Here is a 25,371-nt window from a genome sequence, read left to right as displayed (position 1 = left end):
GAGCTCTCAGTGGGAGCCCAGGATGCAGGTGAAAGGTCAATGGCGCTTCTATACTAAAAAAGTGAGTCTGCATTGTGACCCCAGACCAATTCTTTAATTTAAATTTAAATTAATTCTCTTCACAGTCTAAGCAGCAGCAGCAGTGCAGCAGCAGGGAGCAGAATGAGGGAAGAACCAACAGTGAATCGTGCTGGCTGACTCTAAAGATGCCTCCATCAGGGCCCCGCTAGAGCCCTGCAGCGACTCTGGGAAAAAGCACAAAGTCAGCGGTCGGACTTGTTGCCGTTGGAGAGCTATCTTGGCTGCGCAGAGACGACTTTTGTGTAATCGTCGGGCTTCAAATATTTAATCCCCTCCCAGTTCTTGTGCCTCCTCTCGGTAAACATCCTCGTGGCTCTTTGTCCAAACTTTGCATCAAGGTTTATTTTCCTCGGGTTCGCTGATTCGGATAAATATATAAATCCTAATGCAGTACAAATATTTAACGTAATCCCCGTTCAAAGATAAATATCAAGGGCTCTTTTTCTTAAAAAAACAAACATTTTTTTCCCCCCTTCTGAGACAATAATCAGGAGACGGTGTCACTCGTGAAGACGGCACCTCAGCTTCAGGGTCAGACGCTCCATTTGCTGCTTAAACACGTATGCAGACAAAAAGGCAGATCGCGTTTCAGTGTTGTGTTTGCGTGTAACAGCAGCACGGGGCCCCACGCAAGCGGTCCACCTCCGTACATGTAACAGAACTCTGAGGGCAGCGGTGGAATTAGTGTTTTCACCCGGCTGAACAGGAGTAACCTGAGCAGGAAATGCTGTGTTTAATGTGTTTCAGAGGAGGGTGGTGTGAGGTGTGTGTGTGTGTGTGTGTGTGTGTGTGTGTGGGTTAAGGGGGTGTGGTAATGGGAGGTGTGTTTTCGCTCGTGCCAGCGGACTCACCGCGTGCCGGCTGTGCAGCTTCTCCAGGAGGGTGTAGTCTGTGCCTTTGGGGAAGCGGCTCTCCTCGTTGATAAGAGCCAACATGCCCAGTTTCTAAAAAGGAAGGCAAGACAAGAGGGCGCACAGTGTGAAATAGTCATGACGGAACTAGTCACAATGCTAGCCGCGGCTTTTATTAGCACGAATGTGTTTGGGCAGCAAGCGGAGTGAAAACATTCCAGTTTTTGTTCCTTTACAAGCGGGAAGAGAGTTAAAAAAGAAAAAAAAAGCAGGATGACTCAAATCACTCAGGTTTTTTGTTTCCTCCAAACTTTCCCGCTCGTGATTTTGGCCCAGAAACTTTTCCGCCACAGCTCTTCCTTCTTTGCAAAAGATAAAATTGAACTACCCTTCTAAAGTGTGGTGATAAAACCGCGGTGTGACAGTGTGCTACACAGTGGGATTGCACAACACTAAGCTTCTCCTGCTGTCTGTCTGTCAGTCAGTTACCTTCTCCACCAGGTCCAGACACTCTGCGTTGTCCATCCAGTCGATGGCTTCCCACTGGATCCCCTCCCTGCCAACAGACGGAGGCGTGTACAGATATCGTCATGAGTGTAAACAACTGGGAGGACACACAATCGCTCCATTCTCCTCCACAAAATGAGCCGTGTCCAAGCTGCTGGCCCGTCACACGCGAAAACAACTGTCCTGCGGGAGGAACTGAGACGAACCCAAACCGCTGGCGCTTCGCCCCCCTTCTTCTTTTTTTTAACAACACGAGAAGGCCCAAAGGGGCCCGTTGGTCTCGGCCAATCCGAGGCCCAGTCTGCCGGACCGCTGAGGCCTTCGACGTCCTCACCTGTTGTACTCCAGCTGCTCCAGAGAGAAGATGTGCTTGTTGAAATACTCCTGGAGCTTCTCGTTGGCGTAGTTGATGTTGAACTGTTCAAAGCGGTTGACCTGAGGGAAGGATTGCCGTGATTGAGGGGTGTTAGAGTGCATTTGACAGCGCAACAGACAGAATCTTGAACTAAATAAAACATAGAAAGGGTGTACGCAAGAATTTAAAAGGCAAATTTCTTTTAAACTGTAAACACCAGAACTCCAGGAAGCAATCCAGAACTTTAGAAGGAGAGGAGACTTCACAGCGCTCCACTGCGCCTCTCACCTCAAAGTTCTCGAAGCCAAAGATGTCAAGGATGCCGATGGACTTGAAGTTGTCCTTGCCCTTGATTTTCTGGTTTATTTTCATGATGATCCAGGAGAAACACTGGGAGTAAAGGGCCATGGCTACGGAGTCCCTGGAGTCCACGGCCTGCAAAGGAACAATGAAATGGAGGCACTCCAGATCAGATCGGCCCGAGATTATTAAAACAACAAATCAGTTGTTTATGCCAAAAGTTGTTCAAGACAATGGCCCGTTTGACTGCTTGGCTGGCAGTGTGTGTGTGTGTGTGTGTGTGTGTGTGTGTTTGTGTGAGGCCTCAGCGAGGGTGAAAGTGTAGCTCAAGACACGGCGGTGTGTTATCTCAGCGTCTGTCTGCAGCCAGCGGCTAAGTCACGTCTGTTTTCACAACAAACACTATTTTCTGTCATTGCAGCGTCTCAAAAGTGGAGCAGCACCACCAGAGTTTACGGTATTTAGGTGGGTGGGGTGGTGGTGGTGGTGGTGGTGGGGGGGTGTCGACGAGTGAGAACAAAGAAAAACCAGGAGAATCTCCAAAACCTTTGCACAGACCACCGCTGCTTGTTTAAGCATCTTTTCCAGAAAACGCGGCTGAAGTAAAATAAATAAACAAACACATGCTGCTTTTGCTCTCGCCTCCCACACAGATGGAGGCCAAACAAGCTCCAAAGGGCCACGACGATGTGAGCAGAGGTTCGCTCTCCGTGTTCATCTCGGAGTTCCAACTCTCAACTGCAGCGACTGCAACTGACGACTTCGCCTTTGGATTTGCAGCTCGATCCGATCGAAACTGGACGGGAGCGACAACTGACGTGGGCGAGGAGCGCTCGTTTAACACCGTCCGGGTCAAGGGTCAAAGGTCAAAGGAAAGCGCTGAGGCGAGATCCGCCTCCACCTGCTGTGCCAGTCAAACCGATTTGCTGCGGGGAAATCTCCGAAATCTCTGACACAGGAGAGGAAATTTGACAAAAAGTATTGTGAAAGAGGTGATTCAGAGAGGAGGTTTTTTATTGGGAATTTTTGTGATACTCACACACACACAAATGCACAAAACCACAATCTCTGTCCAATCAGTCCTCCAGGATATGACCCGGCTCTGATTCTCTCCAGCTGCCGTGAAGTCGAGACGCCATCTGTGTGTGTGTGTGTGTGTGTGTGTGGAAATCCAAAAAACCCTCGCCAGCTACACTTCCTCTGCGGGCATTGTGCCCGGATTGGGAAAGAACAAAACAGGAGCGCGGCGGTGCTCACAGTACTCGCCGCCACCGGGGCCGTCCATCACGCCCCGTCACCTCCTGCCAGCAGGAGCGGCTGTGAAGGCAGCAGCGCCCGGCCGGTGGCTCCAGGATCTCCGTCACAGGAGCTGGGAGGAGGAGGTGGTGGTGGTGGTGGTGGGAAAGAAGAATGGCTGTTTGTCCAGGGTGGGGGTCGGGGGATGGGGGGGGGGGGGGTGGCCAGCGCAGGCAGCTACAGGGCGGCTGACCCCAGGCCGCAGTGAGAAGGAGCCATTCTGTGCGACTCCGGGTGGCAGAATAATGAAGTCTATTAAGGGACGAGCGGCTTCAAAGGTCCGAGCAGAACAAGCGGCGGCGGCAGCGGGGTGACAGCACGAGGCTCTTTGTCTCGGCGTGAAAGGCTTTCCTTGTGACTCCTGCCGCCGCTGCAAAGGTTCCTTCTTGCATGTTTGATGAGGTCCGGCGATCTCGCCCGTAAAGGTCGCGCGTCGTGCGTTAGCGTTGGTTATAAAAAAAAAAAAAAATGAGGGAAACCACACAGAGAAAGACAGACAGACAGACAGACGTCTGTGAGCTCTTTCCATTCAGAGCCGATCTGGCTGCAGACATGTGAAACCCAGAGGCTGTGACAGACGGACTGAGAGAGATTTGGTGAGGAGAAGACTCTCACTTCAGCCACACTCATTGGCTCTATTGTGCTTTTTGACTCAGATCGCTATCATGACGGCTTCATTGTGCCAGGAATCTGGCAGACAAAAAGCAGGAAATGGCCGGGAGTCACGCAAGGGATCTGGAGAGGCATGTGGGGAGAGCGCTGGGGGAGAAAGGCAGCCTGTGTGTATGTGTGTGAGAGAGATAGAGAGCGAGAGAGGGGGGGGGAGAGAGAGAGAGAGAGAGAGAGAGAGAGAGAGTGTGTGTGTGTGTGTGTGTCACCCCGACACGGGTGGGAGATGAGTGAGAATAAGGGGCAACAAACACTTCTTGAACGTTTGTTTGCGAGAAATCACAGCAACGGGTGAGGAGTGCAGTGTTTGCTGCGTGATTTCTGAGAGGACGAGGAGCAGGAGGAGGAGGAAGAAGAGGAGGAGGGGGAGGAAGAGGAGGCGGTGGAGCAGGAGGACGAGTAGAAGGAGCAAGAAGAGTAGAATGGGGGAGGAGGGAGGAGGATGAAGAAGAAGAGGAGGAGGAGATGCAGGAGGAGCAGGGCGAGGAGGGGAAGGAGGAAGAGCAGGAGGAGCAGGAAGAGGAGGAGGGGGAGGAAGAGTAGAAGCAGAGGAGAATGAAGAAGAAGAGGGGGAGGAGGAAGAGAATAATAGAGGAGGGGTAAAAGAAGAATGAGAAGGTGGAGGAAGAGGAGGAAGAGGAGGAGGAGGAAGAGAATAATAGAGGAGGGGTAAAAGAAGAATGAGAAGGTGGAGGAAGAGGAGGAAGAGGAGGAGGAAGAAGAAGAGGGGGAGGAGGAAGAGAATAATAGAGGAGGGGTAAAAGAAGAATGAGAAGGTGGAGGAAGAGGAGGAAGAGGAGGAGGAGGAAGAGAATAATAGAGGAGGGGTAAAAGAAGAATGAGAAGGTGGAGGAAGAGGAGGAAGAGGAGGAAGAAGAAGAAGAGGGGGAGGAGGAAGAGAATAATAGAGGAGGGGTAAAAGAAGAATGAGAAGGTGGAGGAAGAGGAGGAGGAGGAAGAGGAGGAGTCGGGGATGGATGTGTTGCTACCTGCTCCACTGTGAGCGGCGAGCAGATCTCCTCTCCTCTGAGGATCATGGAGCGCTGGGTCAACACCTCGGACAGCTGGAAGGAGTCCAGACCCAGCAGCTCGCTCACGTTGCTGACCACTGCGAACACACACACACACACACACACACACACACACACACACACACACACACACACACACACACACGTCAGTCATCCAGCTCATGCACAGCACTGGTTGGTTCAGGTGACTCTCGTTCATGTCAAACAACAAACTGCCGCTGCAGCTGCTGCTGCTGCTGCTGCTGCGACTCCGCAGTCACTGCAGTTCACCGGCTCCTTTGCAAAAGAGGTCAGACGCAGCGAACAAAAGCAGCCTCGAGCTCATGTTGCAGCCTGTTCAGCGCTCCGTCTGCCGCCGCCGCGTCAATCAAACTGCCGAGCGGCGCTGCACAGCAGAGCTACATGTTTTTTATCACCTTCAGATTAAAAAAAAAGGTGACTCGGGTTTCTCCGAGGTGATGAAAAACATCTCAGGCACTCCTTCATTCCAATATATGTGATTTTCAAACTGCTTTTGTTTTTGCAGAAGTGCAGAGGGACTAACATATGGACTTGGATTGTGGAACTTGGTTATTGTGGACCAGTTTTTGATGTAATGCGCGCACAAAGTGGAAGACTTACCAAAACAAACAAACTAATAGGAAATGACGCAGAGAAGCTCGTCAGAACTTTCAGCAGTCCTAAATACCTGCATCCTGCAGCGTCTCCACAGTTTGCGGACGCATCTTGTCTCCTTTTGTTCTACATCCCCCCTTCCCCACCTCCCACACACACAGGTTTCCTCTCCTACCTCCTTTGGAGGTGATCTGCGCTCCCCCGGCTGTCATGAACTCGATGTTGCCCATCTGGAGGACGGCGGACAGCAACTTGAACACGTCTCTGATCTCCTCCTCGCTGAATTCCATCACTTTCAGGGCCTCCTGCACAGACCAACGCAACACAGGCGCAGTCAGACAACATGTCCCCACACGTGCACGAACAGCTCCCCACAACCCCCCACTCCAGATATGACAGTGATTAAATCTCATTTGTGTTTGATCCCCCCCTTCCCCTTCCTCCCTTGCAGCAAAAGAGAATTGAAGACTGTCTGTTGGCCTCTGACGCCAACACGTCACAGCACAGTCATCGTTTAGCAGCCCTCCACTCATGTTCCCTTGAAGACCTTCGCAGAGCAGAGTGCTGGACAAGATAGGGGATCAAATGGCGCCCTCTGGAGTTTTAACGCAGACAGTGACAGGGGGAAGACAGGAGAGTCTCCTCACCATCACGCTGTCAAAGAGCTGCTTGTCATCCAGGCTGCTGTCCTGCACGCAGCCCGACTGGCTCAGGTAGTGATACGACTCGGGGCCCTCGGACAGGAGGTACGTGTCTGTAAAACAATAATAATAACAATAATAATAATAATAATAAGAAGAAGAAGAAGAAGAAGAAGAAGAAGAAGAAGAAGAAGAAGAAGACGAAGAAGAAGAAGAAGAAGAAGAAGAAGAAGAAGAAGAAGAAGAAAAATCTGATAAAACAACCTTAAAGGTTTAGTCTTTTATATTTGTTTATTCAATATTTCTATTTTTTTTTTTTGCAGTTTTTCCAGAGAAGCAGCGTCATTTAATCAATTATACCTCCAAAAGAAGAAGACAGTGTGAGCTCATGGGAACTTTTTTGGAGCTATACAAGGCAACCCAGAAAACTGAATGCAAAATTTTTGGACCAGTAAAAGAAAAAATAGAAAACATACAGTAACAGTGTAGTGGATTTTGTACAATATGGGACCTTTAATGTATTCAAGTGTGTTCATATGCTGGATTTGATTGTTATTTCAGCTCTAACCTCGGTGGTCTTTATCAGTCCCCGCTAACAGAGCGTAGAAAATGTGGTAGTTTCTCTCTCCAGGGTTCTGTCGCACCACTCGGTTCTTAGAAGAAGAAAATATGAAGGGGACATGTTATTTTTTTTTTCTGTTGTGGAGCCACAGGATTTGGTTTCACTCCAGCGGAGGCTTACCTTCTCCAGCAAGTCTGAAGACTGCGAGTCAAGGAGAACAATGGCACAACGTGTGAACATGCACTCAAGACGGCGACGGGGTCGCTGGTATATTTACAGTCAATACAGTCGCAACTGAAGGCACTGAAGGATACAGTCAATAATGCAGCCACCCTGGATGTTTCCGTTCTGGGAAAAGTGGAGTTGGATGAACTTCCCAAAGCGACTGGAGTTATTGTTGTACACCGTCTTGGCGTTCCCAAAGGCCTCCATGATGGGGCTGCAATCAGAGGGGAAAACAATCGGCTCAGAAGGGGAAGGAAGCCTCCCTATTTTACATGCACAGTGTTTGTCCGTCGCCGTGAACTCTGATCCAGATACTCATTGTGCCAGCGCGTTTGACAGCTGGAGGGAGATTGAACGGTCCCACTATTGTGACTTTTCACCTCAGACTCCACAAAATCGACTCACACAGTGAACTATTCAAGAGAAAAATGATATAGATCTCCAAATAAGCCGCATAGTTAGCCCTCTGTTTACAGCCTCTAACCACAAACCACCACTCAAGCATCCACAAACTCTGGCGGCATGATGACGGTACCTGCTCTGAACCAGCGCCTGCTCCACCCTGGTGCTCCGCTCCGAGGCCGGGGTGCCCGCAGAGTTCTGGCTCATCACCGACAGAAACTTCAACAGCAGTTTGGTGCTCTCCGTCTTCCCGGCGCCGCTCTCCCCGCTGAGGGAACCCGGCAGAGAGCCAAGCGTTAAAACACACTGAACCATGCGGGCGATCTTTACACCTGCGCTACCGCCGCCTCACCTGATGAGGACGCACTGGCTGTCGTGCCTCTTCCACAGGCAGCGGTAGCACTCGCTGGCCACGGCGAAAATGTGAGGCGGCAGCTCCCCCATCTGGTGCCTGCTGTACAGCTCCACCGCCGCGCCGTCGTACAGGCCGACGATCTGCTTGTAGGGGTTGACGGCGGCCAGGATGGAGCCGATGTTGGTCTGAGTCCCAGGTTCAAACAAAGGGAGGAAATGAAAAGACACATATGAACTCTGCGAAACCAGCCCAACGCAATTGGACACACGCTCCCCCAACTGCAGTCATTTACGGTCGTGAGCGACAGCCGAGCGTGGCCTACTTTTTCAACCACCGAGGCCGGTAATATTTTAAGATCCATCGCTTTAGTTCCGCTAATACGCTCTGGGGTGAGCGGGGGGTTGGGGAGTGAGTCACAGAAGTGTGTTTGTGGGTCATCGTTCCACAATGAAATGCCTGTGCGATGCCATGCAGACGGAGCTGTTCCGGGCCGGACCGGGCCGGGCTGGGCCGGGCCGTGCCGGGCTGTGCCGGGCCGGGCTGGGCCCTCGGAGACGAGATTAGGAGATTGGATTTCGAAAAACAAAGTTAGCGCAGGTCCGCGGGGTCGCTGGTTATTTTAATAAAGCGCAGCTAGAGTTTCAGAGCCCCGATGGTGAAAAATAATGCCGGGAGGGAGATCTGATCTGTTAACTATTCATTGTGAAAAAAAAATCACACAGTTCATTTTATGTCTGTGGTCATGTGCTACATTTTTTCATGTTTTCCTAACATCAGAGTTTTAACTCTGACTGTCTTTTTTTTAGGTTCAATGCTAAAACCCAAAAACTTAATTGGTGTAAAAAATTTAACTAATTGAAGAACAACAAAGAATGCTAATGTGTGTCAAATCCGTTAACATAAACGTGATAAATATTGATTATTAAGTGCATAAAAAAAAGAACATTTTGTTTTGACCAGTTTGTTTGGAGCACGATAACAATTTCCGCAGGAATGCGACTCACATAGATGTTGTCCTTCTGATACCGCAGGAAGAGGTTGTGCATGATGGCGGCCTCGTGCAGCTCGACCAGCGTGGACATGTCCTCCACGCCCTGGATGCTGCTGGGGTGCATCGGGCAGAGCGCCTCCCTGCCGAGCTCGGCTCGCTGGAGGTGCATCACCTGCGGCCAAGAACAAGCGCAAAGACACTTCAAGGTCCTGTTTGTAGGCAGGTGTGGATTTGGGAAAAGAAGGAGTCGGAATGTTGAAGAACTGGATGTTATACATAAAAATATATATACACAAATGAGTGAATCCGTTGAACCCATGTGGAAAAATGTAGACAGTGGACAGACTTTGAAGCGAGCAAACCCACTCTGGCTATTAGAAGCCTAATGGAGGGGACTGTGTTGGTCAAGTGATGGGAATCAGTGCTCACAGATCAATACTTGATGGACGAGGAGACTGAGATGTGGCGACCCACAAGCATTCCAGCCGGCTCGGCTGACATTTACTCCTCCTCCTACTTCTTCTTCTTCTTTTGGTTTATTTTATATATTTTTCTTTTTCAGTCGCTGTTGAAAGCGTGTGAGGGGTTTTCACAGAGATGCCGAGTCACCACACAGCGAGCGGCTCTCAGACAGCTGGGAAGTGGATGCAGATATAAGTTCTGTGAGAGAACCAGAAGCTTTAGTTAAGTAATGATGGAGTGCAGTTACATTGTAGGTTGTGTGAGGCTGGAATCTGTGGCAAAGGGGATTATTAGAGCAAATAGAAATTTGCCTGCGTTATGATTCCACTTCTTTGGGGAGTTACAGTCTGGCCAGTCAGTGTTTACCCCCTTGTTTGTCTCAGTCTGAGTCTTGTTATGGTCTCTGGTTCTTTTACCCCGGATTTTGAATTCTTTGTTGTATGTCTGGATGTTTGGACTCTCTGTCTCATCCTCTTCAGAACGGCACCACTGGGTGGATAATACGGAAAAAGCACCGTGTATTTATAAAGGGCACGACTGAAGAAAGACTGTTTCTGCATCTGCACCTATTCCTCATCACACACATCAGAGGCGAGTGAGTGCGCGACTCTTTCTTTGAAGGTCGACTCGTGAATCACGACTCCGTCTCTTTCATCTTCACGCGGGGCACTCGTGCAAATTAAATCTGTCTACACTTGTGGGAAAGGAGACCTCGAAAAGAATGTGCGATGATAAAGTCCATCTGCGCTGCGAGGCCGCTGGAGATTGGGTGTCGATCCCACGGCCCGGGGCGCCGCTAAGCAGGACTGTTAGGAGCTTTCGCAGCAATGAAGTTTGTTGACGGGGGCGACGACCTCACGGGGAGGACAGCACGTGCGAGTGATGTCATCCACCCAGCGCAAGCACGCGGGATTTACAGCTGCTTGTCCTTAAAAAAATAATAATAAAAAAATCCAGCTTTAGCTCCGCCCCTCCCCCGCACCGGCCGGGGGGCTGACGGGCTGATAAATCAAACAGGCTTTTCATCCTTTAATAAGCGTTGTTATTTTCTGCTCTATTACTCCGTGCACTTTGCGGGATTGATGCCACAGTGGACACCTGGGCTCCTGCAGATAAAACACACACTGCACTCCTGCTGTACTTAATACGCACAACGCACAATTTGGAGGACGCACTGCTTCTCAAACGTTAAAGTAAATCATCTATTTTCCTCCTATGCACTTATTCACACCGTATTGTCAATGAACAATCATCTCTTTCATTCGAGGCCGAGTGCGCAACATTTAGAGGGATCTGCTGACTTGGAATGCATAGGAAGGAAATGAACAACTGCTGATTATAAGGTCTGATGAAGTCTAAAGAAGGTGAACACCAGAACACATTGATAACCTCAATTAACCCAAGAGTGATTTTTTTTTTCCATGTCAGGAGTTCCAGACAAGTCAACAACAACAACAAGCACTCAGGCCTCCGTTCTATTTCTGTTTAGGAGCTGATCGAACTCACTGGGCCGTATCTCCTGCCGGCTGTGTTTGCTTTCTTCCCTTTACGACAGCGTGGGTCTTAATTTGCTTGGGAGGGGCGAGTGCCAGGAAAACAATGCAGCATGAGAAAGAAGGAGCGCGAGACTGTCGGTCTCAGAGGTGTTTTCTCAGAAGGAATGTGATATGGCTTCTTTGGCCAAACAAACAATCAGTTGCAGACTTGGAAATCACCCTGATGCTCCAGCACACAGGACACAGGAGAGGAATGCTTAGATATACATACATTTTAGCATGTGTGTGTGTGTGTGTGTGTGTGTGTGTGTGTGTGTGTGTGTGTGTGTGTGTCACATGGTGTGACCTCTGTGTTTCGCCTCTGGGACGTTGATGCATGTGAACTGATGGGGGGATTGTCAAAAAAACAAAGATGGAAAGGCATCATTGCATTGTTATTTTTTCTTGTTGCTATGCACTGACAGGACTGTCAGTGAAATCATTTTCTTTCTGCAACCGCAGCAGTTCAAATGCATGCGCTGGTAGATTTCGCTTCCAGAGCATTTGCTGACTAATTAAGACGCAGCAGCGACCGGTGTGAGGAAGATGGAGCAGAAGAGGCAGAGGGACGTTCTCTTGTCGAACTGCAGCTCTGCATGTCTGCGGTTTTGAAAACATATCGTCTCCAATCGAAGTGACAAAGGGTCTGCTGTACTTGGTAGAAGTTGCTCACGGCTGCAGCTACCAAGCTGGAAATGAGTGTTGCTGTGGGAGGCTGTAAACACAGAGCTAAACAAACATTTTTCTGGAGATCTACAGAGATTTTCTTTTGATAATGAGTCACAACAGCACCGCTCCATTGGTGGAGCAATAAAAACTAACTAAAGGCGACAACAAATATTCTGCTACTCGCAACCGTATGAATTTTTTAAACTTTGCTCTGCTTTTGTTTCCTCCAGGCTGAAACCACACCCCTGCTGCTGCTGCTCAGGCTCTATGCAGCTTCACTGGCATCTGATTCCTAGAAAATACGCACACAAGCGTTAACTTGTTCGATTTTCTCTACTTTTACTCATTCTGACTCTCTGTCTCTGTTTTTCAGGGGTCCATCTGCTGGAGGGGGTTGCAGGATCCCACCCAGACCCAGCAGGGATGAGAGGAGCTTATTGATGGAGAGTATTGTGAAAACATAAACACAAGGGCGACTGTAGCGGTGTATAGCATGCAATGGGTCAATTTATAAAAATGATAGTTGACAAAGCAGGCATTGGCATAATAATAATAATATATATATATATATATATATATATATTTTTTTTTTTTTCTAAATAATAAAATAATTATAAAAATGATACGTGTTTGTGGCTTTTTTTCTCTCCACCATTTATTCATTTTGCCTGTGGGCACACGTGTGAATGCACGTGGTGCACATAAAGGCACCATTGAGCAATACTCCAGAAAAGGCATCAGTCCAGGATCATCAATGACCTTCTTCAGGCCGCAGACACTGTCTGGCCTCAGGCCGCGGACAACTTTAGCGATCACACTGTGAAAGAGTGAAACTACCTCACTTTGCCATGGTGGAAACAAAAATGGTGAACGCAAGGAGCGCAAAAGAGACAAAAGATGATTTCTTTTGTCAACAACAACAAGAAGAAAAATAGGTTTTTGGTATTTACAAAAAATTAAGATGAATGACTTTGGTTTGGTCAGACAGAATCAGCCAGATGTGGTTTGATGAGAGCTACATTAGACATTACATTACATTACAAAATAATCAGAAATCAAACAGAATCAATAGCTTTACTGTGTTAAATTTTTTTTTAAAAATGCAGTTTTTTCATAATGCCAAGAGTAAATCAGCAACTAATTGTGCACATATTTGAAAACCGTCAAAATATGTTGTTGTTGATCAGACAATACGCTGTGCGCTGAAATGAGGATGACATCATCTGTGACAGCAGCTATTTAATTCAGGTGATGGGGGCCTCTTCCTGCTTTTCTTTTATCCACACACGCACACACACACACCCTGGAGAATAACTCACATACTGTTAATCCAGCTGGTGCCATCTGGCCATAGATAACACACACACACACACACACACACACACACACACACACACACAGAGGCATACGGACTCAAACCAACGACGAGACGAGACATTCATCATGTCCAGTGCACCTCTGTCGCTGCGGCCTGTGGTGTCGGGGAGAACAGTGACAGTGATGAATATTGATGATATTACGGTTAATGTGACAGCAGCAGCCAGGTCAGCCTGCTTACAGAGCCATGTGGCTCTACACCGTCTCTCCTTTGCACACCAGCCAGCGGCTGGGCCATGTAGCCGTGGTGGATAACGGTGGAGCCCCACATCCCCTGAGGGAACGCCGCTACCGGGATACATTTGCCCAAACAGAGAAGGAGCGACAGAGCAGCAAAATCCAAATCGATGGCTGAAGCCTCAGGAGGGTCGCAGGGTAAATAAAGATTGTGTCTGCAAATAATCCGAAGCTGAAATGGTAGGAGGCAAAAACCGTATTGTACATGTTGGAATTGAAAAAGGGGGGAAAATAGTCAAAAAATAAACAAATCAGTTCAGAATCTGCTTCTTTGTGTTATGTTGGAGTTGCACAGCAAAATGTTATTAATATATCCACAATCTTTGAGGTTTCAATTAATTTTTTTTTTAGCATAGCATTGTCAATTCACTCTCTGTTTTTTTTGCTTCTTTTTTCAACTGTATAACAAACGATCCACAGCCAGTGCTACTTATTTCTGTTCACTTCAGTTCAGTTCCAGTCGATATTTCAATGACAACATTTGGTGGCCCAACACTATCCGGGAAGAGCCGATCACACGAGATCAGCGCGTGATCCTGCAGGTCGCGCCCTCTGACACTGCAGCCGTGACACATGTGGCCTTTAGATCAGCTAATCCACCTTCAATCAAAACCAACAACGCTGCATTAATCAAAAGGGCTTTTTTTTTACCCTCCCGCCAGCTCCTCTGATCGTGGTCTGTCTGATTCATATCCCAACCCTTTGACCTGATGCAGTGAAGCCTCTGTAGCTTAGCCGTGTTTCCATCAGTCCGAGTCCTCCCAACTTCTCTCACATCACATGGTAAACTCCCCGACCACAGGAATCCCACCACCGAGTCATCAAACACTGATGCCCGTGACTCAGGATGTGGATTTTTCCTCCATACATTCCCACGTTGCCTTTCTTTGGCCATAAATCACATTAAAGGACGATATTAGGGGCCTTTTATTGGTGGTTTGAACAAAATTGTTGCGGCTAAACCTTCTCAAAATGGAACACATTCTCTAATTCCACTTCATTTACTGTATTTTCCATATCCATGTAGTGGAGATTCCATAGAGAAGTGTTTCTCAACTGGTGGGTTGTGACCCAAAAGTGGGTCGTAGAGCTCTTTTGATTGGGTTGCATCTTTGTGGGTAGTTGTGAAAATGTTGGACATTTATTTTGCACAATTCAATTCAATAATTTCAATAATTTATTTACTGGACATGAGAGAAAGCGGGCTGGCATTTTAATTTTTGTGGATTAAATCCAAGTGCTGTGGAATAAATTTGGGTCGTGATGTGATAATATGGAAAAGAAATGTGGGCCTGAGACTCCACCAGTTGAGAACCACTGCCTGACCTGCATCTGACCGCCATGTGTTAAAGCGGACCAATCAGATCCGGATAAGCAGGGTCCAGGTGCAGCTGTTGCGACCAGCTTCCTGGCGTTGAGAGCGGAAGTATCAGACACGTGTCGCTGCTGCGGCAAACTGCTGTGTTTAACTAAACTCTGTAAGTGAAAAGCATTTCTCCACTGACTCACACCAGGCTGGTTGCTCTGTATCCGAGCCAAACCACCGGCGCACCCTGCTGGATGGGAGTCAAATTGCCCGACTGGACCCGACTACATTGGAGACGGGATGAACCACTTTACACAGATAATAATCACGTTCAGACACCACGCAACACGGCAGGGACCACTTCACAGAGTCACTTTGCTAATGGACAGTGGGTTGTGCACAAGCAACTGTTCTGTTTTGAAGTGCATCTCTTCCAAGGGCCGAGGGCCATGGACGTGTTCACTGCCCCAGGTTGTCAATCAAGTCAAATCAATGCTGATCTTTGTTTAACTGTATAGCGCCATCCTGATCACACTGCTGAAACACTAACATCCACATTCATCTCTTCAGCAGCAGCTAAGCCCTCCAGACGTTACAGGTTTTCCTCTCGGCCTTCCTGAAGGTGGTTTCTGGCTTCATCACGTCTGACAGGAAGCTGATTGTTGTCGGAGGACGAACATTCCTGAAAATGTTTTACAGTGTCGGGGATTTCACTGCCATCATAATCTCGGTGTAAATATATGATGGAATAGGCTTATTTTAGTGATTTGGACTTGTTGTTCTTGTTGTTGTTGTTGTTGTTGTGCTATGGACCGTGTGACTCCTTAATGACCTAAAGTAACTGCTTATGACAGAGTTGGCCAGTGGAACATGCTCCAGATAAAACACCTCTTTACCAATCTCGACTCACTGACCCACAAACCTGTCAACCTATTTTTTCCTTTCCACCTCCCTCTCTCTCTCTCTCTCCCTCTCTCTCTAAGTGTCTCTCTCTCTCCGGAACAGGATTTCCTCTAGACACAAAGACCACCGTGCGCGGCCAAACAGATAAGCTCGGGCCAGTGACTTGACACAAGAAGCCCATTCCTGTCATTCTTCCTCACGTTACAAAAGGTGTTGATCGGGCCGCCACCGAGCCCTGCCGTGCGACACACACACACAAACACACACACACATGTAGGGTTTCACTCCCAATCCTATAAATTATGAAGGTTAGATGAATAAATGCCTCAGTCTGTAATTGTGTTCAACCCGACTGCAAAAGTGTCGACTTTGTCTCCAGACTTTCAAGGATTTGTAAAAAAAAAAAAAAAAAAAAATCACGTGCTTTTAAATCAGGAGGTTTGGGTTCCAGCTCGGGGATGTTGAGTCAGCGGCAGGATTAACGGTCCAGTGTGGTGGAAAACAGCAGTGCGCTTGCTTACCTTTCCATAGTCTGTGGTGAGGACCAGGGAGGAGTCATCGCAGGCGCTGACGGTGGAGGGGAGGAGCTGCTCTTTGTGTCTGAGCCAGACACGGGCCCCCTGCAACACAAAAGCCACAAGAAGCGCATTAGCATCTGGACACAGGGCTCACTTTGGAGTCATCTGTTTGAACATTCGCGTTGGGATCACGTTCTGAGGACAAAACGTCTCTTGCGGCCAGATGCCCGACTCGAAATTGAGGCTAATTTTAGCCCAGAAATGGTTTAAATTTGCTGCTATTTTGGAACAATAAACATAAAAAGCCAGCAAAAAATGCACAAAAACAGTGATTCTGGTTTTTCGTCCTTTCGTTTTTTTTTAATTATTTCAAATTTTTCCCCCAATGCTGCTGCCCGACCACAAAGAAATGGCACAGTCATCCTCTTATTAAAGCGTCTTTGCCTTGAAGTAACGTGGAGCCGATTGCCAGGCCTGCATGCTCAGGGTGTGTCGCAGACCAAAACTACCACTTAGACTGAGGCAAACCGTGAAATGGCCAAATCCTTCAGAACTTGGCTGACGTCACAGGGCCAGCGTACTAATATACTGCCTACAACAAAAAAAAAAAATACAGTTGCAATTGGCAGCCGTCGCTTCACAAAGAGGCTCCTGTGTGCTCAGTCTTTTCCTGTTTCTACGCTTCAATCAGGCGACGGGCGACGACACACTTCTTGTCACTGTCCCAGAATGGATGCTGCGATAAAAAGAAACTGTCCCGCTCACGCAGCTTCACCAGACATGTTTGTTTGCAGCTCAATGACCGGGAGGGGGTCGCAACAGGAACCTGTGTCTGATTGCTCAGACCTGCTTGATACTTCCCTAACAAGGGTGGTGGCTGCACTTGTAGAACTGTCAGCTCAATAATGGATGAGAGGGAGAGCCGTGGCCTGCGGCTATTGCAGATATAAATCTTAAATTATTAATGGTGATTACGCCTAAAATTTTGTCAGGGTCGAAAACAGACAAATGGATTAAACAATCTAAATATTTGACAACATCTTGTACATTTACCTGATCACTCAAGGGACCAAGTCACTTAAAAATCTACATCTACTGACAGTGATAGGGGTCTTATGTCTGTAAAATCAAGCAGTCATCAGCGTCATTCTTTTTTTTTTTTTTTGCTTGCTCGACTTTTCAGAGTGTGTGCGATTAAACATCAAAGCCCTTTGTGATGTCACAAAGCCCACTGATAGCTTTTCCCTGCAGCAACAACAGCCCCAGGCAGTTATTCTGTGAGCTTTTTGTTTATCTTCCAAATCAAATAACAGACACAATATATTATGAGTCCTTTTTATCATAGCATCAGATATGTTTATAATCAAATACAAAGTAGTGAATAATAGTTGGCCGACAAGTTTGTAATCTTCCTGAACACATAATGACCATTTCATACACAGACTGAATTATATTGTCACGTAACTATACAAGCTTTTGGTTCCGGTTCATCCGGCAGGTCAAGCTCCCTTTTAAGCCCCTTTTTTTGACCCACTCCATATTAATAATCATCACAAACGTCACCGCTGAGGTGGCCAGAAAGGCATGACTAGAAAGGGGGAATTGTGTGTCCAGCGGAGCATTAAAGTGAGCCGATCAATATGCATAGATTCCACTCAGAAACCCTATACAAGGTCACCACTTCCAGACATCAATCCTCATTAACTATTAACAACAGGATGCCACGTGGGCCACACGTTTCCATTTGCAGAGCACGAATGTGTCAGATCAAAGATCCAGATGGCTTTATTTGGTATACATGAGGTCAAATCAATGACAGAGATCAGTTCCATTAAATAAGTCAATTAAATTAACTTTCTCAGCAGCCTAGAGTGACGATTGATCTTCACTCTTGATTTAATTTGTGATTTGCTTTTTCTTTTTTTTTTCTTTCTAAATGAAGGGTCACATGGACCAAACCAGCAGGGCTGCAAAGCCACTTCAGTCATCAAGGATTTTTTTTTTCTTCACTCAGACGTCTAATGGAGAGCAGCTAAATGTGGCTCAGTGTAAAGCACGGGGGACAGTGGTGAGTGGGTAAAAGGGGGTTGTGTAAATTGGGTGGAGACTGATGTGTGCATGTGTGTGTGTATAAGGGGGGGGAGAGGAAGGATGCAGCCTCCACCTTCTAAAGCCCCGCCCCCTATTGTGTGGAAAGGAGCTACAAACAAAAAGACAAACACTGCGACACGAGTGCAACAGTGCAACAGTGGGATTTTTCTCAATCAGCCTCTTTATATATCTGTGTATATCTGTGTATTTGGGTGACATCTAAAGGGGTATTTTGAGCAGAAATGAGATGCTCACCACTTTGCGGTTACAGGCCCCAGTCACATTTTCTGAGAAGTGGATTAGAGCTTCGTGCACGGCAGGAATTCCACCAAATGGATGAACAGTCCACTGCGAAAACTAGCAGAATGAAAATATGTCCATTCCGTTTGTGTAAACGGAATCATTTGATGAGATCACACAATCAGCATGGGACCTGTTATGTTAGTCGGTGGCCGCCGTGTACACGCATCACGTGGAAGTCTTTCCATCCAGGGACATTTTGAACGGTTAGAGCTGCATTTGCTGATTCCAGAGCTCAAATGCGTGAAAATTGTGCAAAATGTAAATTTCTGGGTGAACCGTCCCTTTAATACGGAGCAACCGGTGCGACCCTGCTGTACGGAGGGGTCTGCCTGGCACCAGCCCGGCACGCCTCAGAAACAAAGCTGCTTCACGTGTGCCTCCTGAGGTCTGGAGCTCGGGAGATTAATATCATTTACTCCGTAGATTTTAAGAAGATCAGTCGCTGTTACGTAACGGCAAATCGCAGAGCGCTGGAGTCGGCAAACTGGCGAGCCAGGCAGGGCAGAGGCCGTGACAAAGGGCCAAATTACTCGACATGCTAGACAAAATAACACGGCAGGCAAGCCGTGACGTGTCTGTGTCTGTGTGTGTGTGTGTGTGTGTGTGTGTGAGTGTATTTGTACATCCTGGTATTTCTCAGATTACTGCGATAGCAGCAAATTCATTCGTTTTCATGCAGATACACGCTCACAAAAACAGAGTTATCTCTGCTAAATTTTTAAATCTTAAACTGGAGTTAGCGCAACACAATATACTGACAATTCCGGCATCATGTCTGGACCATTGGGCAAACTTTCTTATGAACCTGCAACATCCGTTAGACAATTAGCGCACAATACCGTCGACATTTCAAGTTCTTTCTTTAATCGCTCCAAAAAACACTCAAAAGGGTAAATGAAACAAAAGAAGTAGATTAAAAAGACAAAAATATATTTTAAGTTTCATAATCAGACATCAACTGTATGTGTGTTTGCAATTACATTTCCTCAGACTGATAAACCGCTAGTTGTTCAGTGACTGGTGGCCTCAGGAGGTCCAGCACCAGGTGTAATCTGTCCATCTCGCTCCCTCTCTGTGCGGTGGTGCGGTAAAGGTTTGTTGTTTACGTTTTGGGTCCTGAGCCGAAGGGCGGCCGCGCATGGGCCGTCAATTGTTTTCTGCAACAGATGGTCACAACAAAAACTCCTCCCTCTCGTCCCCCCCACCCCCCATCGCCTTGAGCTCCGCCGCTAAGTCAGGACAAAGGCAGCCACCTCTGACTGCGAGCGCTTGAGGTTAACCAGGCGGAAACGACCCAAACAAAAGCCAGCTGGGACGCACGGGGACGTGGATCTCAGTCGGCTCGTCTTAAGTCCCAGCACAGCTAAACAGTGACTCAACCAGTCAGGCACTGTCTCTGTTTCATCTTCCACTGGGAAGTGACTTTTATTCTGGTGGTTAAACCAAGACTTTAATCTGCTGCACAACCAAATTTCACTCACCAACCAACAACCCCTACCCATGCCCATATATATGTGTGTGTGTGTTTGTGTGTGTGTGTGTGTGTGTGTAGATAGATAGATAAATAGATTATTATTATTATTATTATTATTATTATTATTATTATTATAACCTTTATTTATCCACGTTTGTCCCTTTGAGATCCAAGATCTCTTTTACAGGAGAGACCTGGCCAAGAATGACAGCACAAAGAGTTTCAACACACACACACACACACACACACACACACACACACACACACACACACACACACACACACACAAAAAAAATAGAAAAAAAAGAGTTCAAGGGATTTCTGTCTGGCTGAAACGCATCACAACAGCTTATTTTAAAATTCTGAAAGCCAAGCGTCAAGAACCAAATGCAGCGTCCTGCCGTGCTTTCTGAGACAGAACCTGCCCAGGGCTCGACGATGCGATCCCGCAGCTGGAGGCCTCGAATTTCTTTGTAGATTTGATAATGAATGGGGCCTTAAATATTTCAGGACGTACACAGGCGGCGCCGCCGCCACTCTTTTCTCTGCCGTATCAGGTGAAGGCATCAGCACGGGCAGGAGGAACGAGAGCTAATTAGCTCGCTCTAATTTGGACAGGTCGCTATGAAAAGACGGCTTTGCCGATTACATTATGGATTCAGGGAGAGGTGAGCGAGCACCTGCCTGGCGTTCTGCGGTCGACACCTGCGTCTCATTTTTCCTGCTCGGGGAGCATGGAATCACACTTTCATCCAAAAGTAACACTAGCTGATGCTGCTTTCGCTCTCAGACACCCTGATGCACTTTTCTTTTTTTTTTTTAAAGTAAGGTTTCCATGTCTTTCCACGTCTAAGTCAAGAAGCAGATGCTTGAGCTGCACGTTCACATGGTGTCAGCGGGCGGCCCCATTTGGGACTCTAAACATCAGGAAATAGCAGCATTATCATAACAATGGGCGCGAGCGGAAGAGCGAGCCATTAATGCTCGTTGGCCCCCCCGCCTGACTTGTGGAGTCGAGACAGATGTGCAGTCCAGAGCAACAAGCCGGCGGCACGGCCCGAGTCTAACGAGGTCAAGCAGCATATTGAGGTTGCCAGTGTAGGTGTGCATGAACTGAGTTATGCATCAAAAATATATAAAAATTTATCTATACATTTTTTTAAAATGTATAAATCACTTAAAGGTTTAGAACAAGGAAAATAAAAACACCTAAAATAAAATCCATGTAACCATTCACTGCAACAATAGAGAGCTTATTAAACATCAAAGTAACTAACTGACGAAAAAAAGAAGGTCATCAGGGCAGAATTCCACCTGATGAACACATCAAGACAGCCATGTACTTCATCCCCCAACCGGAATGTAACAATTGATATTTTTTTTTCTTGCACAAATTCTTCCAGTTTATGATGTCCACAAAAGCTTCTGGAGCCACAATTTCAGAGCAGCAGGAAGAAGAATTTCAGGAGCGGCCAACGTCGATGGAATCACAAGCGCTCTCCTGTTCTTTTCCCCCTTTTATATTCCGGGTTCTTTGTTCCCTGCCGCCGCCGCTGCTGTCTGCGAGGGGTGAGAGCAGGGAGGGGCGGGTTGCGCCGGCGGCCGGGGATGGGGAGGTAGAGGGGGGTGAGTTGGGGATGCGGGGATCAGGTGATTAAAGGCCACCCTTCAGCATCTGTGCTGGAAGATGTATGAATTAATGATGGCGGGAGCAGCTGATCAGAAATTAGCTAATGGAGGAGGTGGAGGAGTCCCTTGGGGGGAGCCGGGGCTGCTGGCTAAAGCAGGTTTGCCGTCCACCAATTGTTCTTGACTCACCCCGACTTCACCCCGCCCCGCTTTGAGGAAGCTGTAAAACGCAGTGGGCAGGACGACCCGTTGAGGCAGCGGACTCATCGGTTCACACTAAATCAGACCCACTCTAAATGATGGAGCTGGAGTGACGCTTCCCGCTGTGTCGCTGGCTTCATGGAAATCAAACACACGCAACAGCCACTTGCTTTCAGTTCCATGTTTAGCATATCAAGCGTCTCGTGATTGTCGTTCAGCGAAAGAAGAAAGAATGAGAAAAGAAAGCAACAAAAAGTACACACACACAGGCTTCTTCTTTTCTGTTGTTGCTTTTTTGGTCCGTGTGAGGAGCACCTCCCCCATCGGACGCGTCTGATCTGCTGTGATGCTAATGAGCGTATTGAGGCCAATTTGCATAACAAATTACGTTTTCAGGAGCACAAGAGGGATACGAGGAGCACTTGACACAGCCATGGATATCTGAGGACAACTAATTTGTGTCATTGTCATGAGCTTGAAGTTACCTCAGAGGTGTCAAAATCAAATATTTCAACTTTAACACCGCTGTGATGAGTTTCGGGAATAATTTTGAGAGCGCAATATCTTAAAAAAGAAAGAGAAGCGCAGTCTGCTGTTATCAAACAATAACTGAACTGTGAGCATTACGCCATGTTTGGATGTGTGTGTGTGTGTTCTGTTTGACCATCGCTTTTCTTCTCTCTCGTATTTAATTCTCAAAATTTGAAACTCCCAAGGACACCTGCAACAAGGTGAGCTGCGTCTCCTCGGCCACTTGCAGCACCAGCACAACTTCGACCAGATCTATAAAAACCAACTGATGGCCCCAGGAGGATGGGAGCTCATAGTTGATAATGGCAAACACAGTTCACGCTTGACTCGCGTCTGCTTCACTGCGGCTGTAGAAACAATCACGTCGACCCCTATTAGCTCTTTTCCATACTAACAATGAAATGAGACAAGACGGCAACACGTCGTGTCAACGCTTCCTGGTTTATCAGCGGAGCTGCACGACGGTGAATGTCTCCAGAGCCACCTGGTGCATTCCTCCTGCCTGTCAGCCTGTCTGTCTGTCATCTTGATATCCAGGCCTCAATGGGCTCATCTGAGGGCTCCCTCCTTTGGAGGTCAAACAGCAGGAGGAATCCCGAAAGCTATTTGTGGAATTTGGCGCAGTCAGGCTGACCGTGACTGTCACGCTGGACATCTGGGGCACGGCCGCGGGTGGCGCCTCCACCGTGCGACTCGTGTGTCGTTTCACCTTTAACCTTCAGCTCAGCTCTGGCCTGGTGTTACGGTAACGTCTGTGTCAAACACACATGCTGCATTGCTGAAATAAAGAGTTGAAATTTTTTCCTGGAAAACGTCTCATTTCCATCCATCCATTGCCATGGAAGAGCTGAGAGCGATGAGAGGAACCCCCCCCCAAGTCTCTCTCAGCAGCAGCAGCCGCCGCCGCCGCCGCCGACCACTAACAGCGGACTGAGCACAGTTCTGTGCAAGCACATCACATTTTTAAAGCTGGTAATTTCTATTGGTGGGGAAGTTAAGGAACATTGGCAGGGAGCATGATGCAACCAAAACCCGCCAGGCGCACTGAAGTCCTGCAGCATGTCTGAGGCTTTGCAGCAACTGAAAGCCCCAACTGCGCTCCGGCCTGAAAGTTCTCATGACATAAAGACGAAGAAACAGACTTCATAGTAATTTCCTGAGGATGAATAAAAGGATAAAAGGATACCATTGAACATCTACATAAAGAAGAGAAGAGCTGTAGACAAATTGCCATTTCAAAAGAGGGGTGGCTGCAAGAGGGCTGCAAACTTTGACCTTTGACCCCTGACTCCCCACCATCCATAAACCAGAGCGAACGTTAAGGCAACAAAAATAATTAGAGATGCTTTTCCTGAGGTGTTGTGTACAGGGAGGTATTCAGCTCAAATACATAAACAATCCATTCAGCCGGAGCCAGCGCCAGCTCAGCCTGGTATATAAAAAAATACACATGACTTCTGCTCATAACCGTCTCAGCATGTGATCCTTCCAAACCTCCTCGGGCCAAACTACACACAGACAGCCCAATAAAACAAACTGGCAGCGGATGGGGAAGCCGACGGGGCAGAACCACTTTTGTTAATGTGCCAGTTAAGCAGCTCAGGAATACAGTGCGAGGTGTAAAGTTGAGTGTTTCGTTGAGTGCAGGTCATCGCAGGAGATTTGACTGCTTCTTCTTTTGTTCAATTGCTGTATTCTGTCACAGTTACTGGGGCCGTGTGAGCGACCCACACACACACACACACACACACACACACACAGGAAGACCCGTCGTACACACTTCCCGTCGACGTAGACTGTGCTGAGCTGAGCGCTGCGTAATCACAGGGGGCTAAAAAAAGGAAAATCAACATCTGGGCTGGGCTCAGTAATCACAGGTTGGCTGTTATTAAGCTGCCAGACCAGACCTCTGAACTGAGAGGATTTCAGCGACTCTCATTACCAGCTCACAGTGGAGGAAGGTAGGGCAGCCAAGGTGAAGGCCGACACGCATGTGTAGGGTCAAGTAAAATACAAGCAGTAAAAAAAACAAAAAAACAACACGCACCGGGAAATTAATTTTCTTTCCTGTGCAAAGATGCTGTTTGACAAACAAAACAGGAAGGATTACATTTCTGGGATGTAGCAGGATTGATTGTGTTGAAGACCTGATGGACCTGTATTATTAATCACTGATTTCCATTCAACTGTAGCAGAATGAAGGATGGGTTATTTGGGGGAATAAAAGCTTTTTTCATTCAATCGTTTCTTAGAAGAAACTTGTAACCAACCTGTTAAATGATTGAGAATGATGAAAATGAATGCGACTTTTCAAGGTTGACGGTGAGTCGAGATGAGTGGCATTCACACTCACGACTTTCTCTCTGTAAATATTAGCAATGATTTACTTATTACAACATTTTGGGTGTGATTCACCTTCGAATGTCCCAAATATGAAACTCCCTGCTACCATACGGCCACCTCTGCCGCAGTTCTTTGGCTGTCCAGCAGGCTACCTACGATCTGATTTCTTCGTTTTGCTTCTAAATTCCCAGACTGAAGGGGGCGTCGGGCGCCTGAGCACATCCTCGTGATTCATCATCTTGCCGGTATGACAAAAAGATGAATGATTCACCTGAAACGCTTGGAGTGATTTATAATCTAGAGGATGACACACCCGGCGCTGCTCTGATATACACTCACACACGCACACATCGGAAGACAGGAAGGATGGGTGTTGGTGAATAAAATGACTGAGTGAAGGTGACGTTTTAACTGTTCCCATGAAAAAAAGAAAAGAAGCGGCTGACGTGACGCTAAGAAACAGCAGAAGTGGACTGCGCCAGTGTAAATATAGATCTACGCTATGTAGAACTCCTGCCAGAGGTACCATGTGACCCCTTGGCATCAAAGTTAACCAGTGCATTTCCCTATAACCACTGCCTCTTCCACTCCATGCGAGTAGCCCTTCGTCATCCAGGTGCAGAGCGCTCTGTGTCAATCATTACAACCTAATTGGCAGGGGAGACGAGCTAAAACAAACAAACAAACGCACTCCTTTTGTCACGGCTGTCTTTGTCTGCAGGAGGCGGGCGATGCTGCAGGTTGACGCCGTGCTGTTAGCGGGAGGTTATCACCACGCTAAGCCCTCTGTGTGCCGGCCACCGAGCTGATAGACGGGGGCTCAGATTACCGACGGAGGTGCAGGACGTGCTAACGTGAGCGCGGCGGGGTGACGAGGCGACGTTCACAGCACTCAACTATCAAACAACAGC

At 47.6% G+C, this 25,371-nt stretch overlaps 1 protein-coding gene across 3 annotated transcripts in view; it reads right to left on the bottom strand.

The window, feature by feature from the left end:
* myo10l3 (myosin X, like 3) overlaps positions 1-25,371 on the bottom strand; it is a 47,655-nt gene that overhangs the window by 18,801 nt on the left and 3,483 nt on the right. For all 3 annotated transcript variants that reach the window (XM_076040239.1, XM_076040240.1, XM_076040241.1), the window contains exons 2-15: positions 15,892-15,990; positions 8,895-9,053; positions 7,888-8,075; positions 7,669-7,803; positions 7,223-7,347; positions 7,089-7,102; positions 6,915-6,999; positions 6,353-6,459; positions 5,881-6,010; positions 5,049-5,167; positions 2,083-2,229; positions 1,774-1,874; positions 1,422-1,488; positions 933-1,025 (exon numbers count right to left, since the gene is read on the bottom strand). In XM_076040239.1, coding sequence (XP_075896354.1) covers positions 933-1,025; positions 1,422-1,488; positions 1,774-1,874; positions 2,083-2,229; positions 5,049-5,167; positions 5,881-6,010; positions 6,353-6,459; positions 6,915-6,999; positions 7,089-7,102; positions 7,223-7,347; positions 7,669-7,803; positions 7,888-8,075; positions 8,895-9,053; positions 15,892-15,990 — 1,569 coding nt within the window. The remainder of the gene's footprint in view (positions 1-932; positions 1,026-1,421; positions 1,489-1,773; positions 1,875-2,082; positions 2,230-5,048; positions 5,168-5,880; positions 6,011-6,352; positions 6,460-6,914; positions 7,000-7,088; positions 7,103-7,222; positions 7,348-7,668; positions 7,804-7,887; positions 8,076-8,894; positions 9,054-15,891; positions 15,991-25,371) is intronic.

The sequence above is a fragment of the Nelusetta ayraudi genome, unplaced genomic scaffold (genome assembly GCF_046127955.1).
Source record: "Nelusetta ayraudi isolate G7.1 ecotype Tasmania unplaced genomic scaffold, CSIRO-AGI_Nayr_v1 ptg000060l, whole genome shotgun sequence".
Taxonomy (NCBI): Eukaryota; Metazoa; Chordata; class Actinopteri; order Tetraodontiformes; family Monacanthidae; genus Nelusetta; species Nelusetta ayraudi.
Note: the sequence above shows the minus strand (reverse complement) of the source record. Positions and strands in the feature narration are given on the sequence as shown.